Source organism: Arachis hypogaea, chromosome 16 (genome assembly GCF_003086295.3).
Source record: "Arachis hypogaea cultivar Tifrunner chromosome 16, arahy.Tifrunner.gnm2.J5K5, whole genome shotgun sequence".
NCBI lineage: Eukaryota > Viridiplantae > Streptophyta > Magnoliopsida > Fabales > Fabaceae > Arachis > Arachis hypogaea.
In genome coordinates, this window is record NC_092051.1 from 135132441 (window position 1) to 135134607 (window position 2167).

Here is a 2167-nt window from a genome sequence, read left to right on the forward strand (position 1 = left end):
AAATAATACTTAAATTTATCATAAAAATATATGTTGAAAGATAATTTCGCTTTCAATTTTTGTGAAATAAAAATTTAATAAAATCACTAGAAAAGATAGAACAGTCTTAAGTCTTAACAGTAGATAAGCAGGGGCTTAAATATAGGTTTCCAGAGGCCAAGAAGAAACCGAAACCCAGTGCCACAATCATCTTCCTTTGATCTTATTAGCTCTGGATACATCGATTCTCGATTATTCCAACTTTCCTTCCCACTCTTTTACAGAAACACATTGTTCTTGTCCACACTCAATCTCAAACCTCAGCAATTTGCTACTTTTCCCCTCTTCCCCAAACCAACGCTCACCAGTTCACTCCACCGTCGTTATTTAAGCAACGAAAAAATATCTTACACGCACCACACACTCCCACACAATAAGAACTTCGGAATATTCCAATTAATAAAAAAAAAAGGTTCACTGTTACTCTTAATTTGTTGTTACAATCAGACACTTGGAAGAACAATGGCAACCCTAGGGTTTGAATCCTATGCGGTGCTTCCATTCTTTACAATGTTCCTCGCTATCTATCTCATTGGCTACTTCCTAATTTTCCGCAACTGGAGCCCTAAGATCCGACCCGAAGCATCCAGCTGCCTCATATCCTTCTTCCACGGCACTCCCGCCGTACTTCTCGCCTCCGCCGCCATCCTCTCCGACCCCAACCGTGGCTTCGCCGCCGCAAACACCGCCTTCCAGAAGCTAGTTCTAGACTACAGCATCGCCTACTTCCTCATGGATCTCCTCCACTACCTCGTGTTCTTCCCAAGCGACGTTCTCTTCATCGCGCACCACCTCGCCACTCTATTTGTAGTTGCCACGTGTCGCCATGTGGTTTCCCACGGCGCCTTCGCTGTTCTTTTCTTGCTTCTCCTCGCCGAGGTCACCAGCGCGTGCCAGAACGCCTGGACGCTCGCCGGTGCGCGTCGGAAAGAGGATCCGTTTGCGGCGAAGGTGTACGACGCGCTTTCGCCGCCGTTTTATGCTCTGTATTCGGTGGTTAGGGGATTCGCCGGACCTTACTTTGTTTATGAGATGGTTGTGTTCTATGCGAGCGAGCATGGTGATGGTTTGGTTCCGAGGTGGATTTGGGTTTCTTGGGTGGCGGTTGTTTTGATGGCAATTGCTGTTAGCATCTTGTGGATTTGGAATCTTTGGGTTGAGCTTTACAGAGAGAGGACAAGGAAATTACAAGAGAAGATTAGATAGTGTTGGTTATGAATTTTTAGGATTAGTCCTCTTGTGCTTTTATAGTTTTAATTATTGTAACAATTTTAAGTCTAATTTATTGATTGCATTGACAAATTCTATAACTCTGCATTGGTGTTTTACTCTGCTATGCTTTTGTTTGTTGGTGTGGGTAGTCTTGTGGTATTCATAGAGGGAACCCTTGGCTTTGCATTTTTAGTGGTGACATGTAATTGTAATGATATTACAGTTTTCAAATGCTTCACCGAGCACTGCAAATACCACAATTGAAATGAAAATACCAGGAACTGTTGCCCTGCCACTCGAGAAGATGTGAAAACTGAAAACTAATAAGTACTAATCCAACGCCTCCTTCGGAGCAGAGGATGTTTCTTGTTATGGTGTAGAAGTAGGCAAAATATTACCTAGAAATTTGCAAATGACACAAGTCCTTGGCAGGAGACAATTGGCTGCTGACATGCAGCAAAAATGACTAGAAACCTTTTGCAAAACAAAGTGTGTTATGTCAGATGATTAAAATTGTTAATAAGAATTTTTTTTAACTATTAATAATTATTTTGAATTAAATAAATTGGACTTTTTTTTTCTCTTTTTGTTCCACATGTTTCGTTAGTTGGTCTTTTTCTGTCAATGAATTTATTAATTGGTTTGGACATTATTATTTGGACTCAGATTTTGTTCTTTATCACAACTTTTATTTTTTGACACCTTTAAAATTTTATGGGTTAGATTCATTGTACCTAAGTCTTATTAAACAAAAAAAAAATAAAAAAAAATTCTCATATATGACCTGTAACAAAAAATTTAGAACCAAAATTAATTTTGACAATATTCATCTAGGAACAATATTTCTCTATTTTAAGAATAAGTGTTGTGGTTTCATGGAGTCTTCTCATTAAATATTTATATTTTTTGAATTTAG

General features: G+C 39.0%; 1 protein-coding gene across 1 annotated transcript; it reads left to right on the top strand.

Moving 5' to 3' along the window:
* On the top strand, positions 1 to 1349 carry LOC112755136 (TLC domain-containing protein At5g14285). Its single transcript, XM_025803049.3, has one exon. The coding sequence runs from the start codon at positions 502 to 504 to the stop codon at positions 1243 to 1245; it is 744 nt and encodes a 247-aa protein (XP_025658834.1). The 5' UTR covers positions 1 to 501; the 3' UTR covers positions 1246 to 1349.
* Positions 1350 to 2167: the final 818 nt, after the last annotated feature.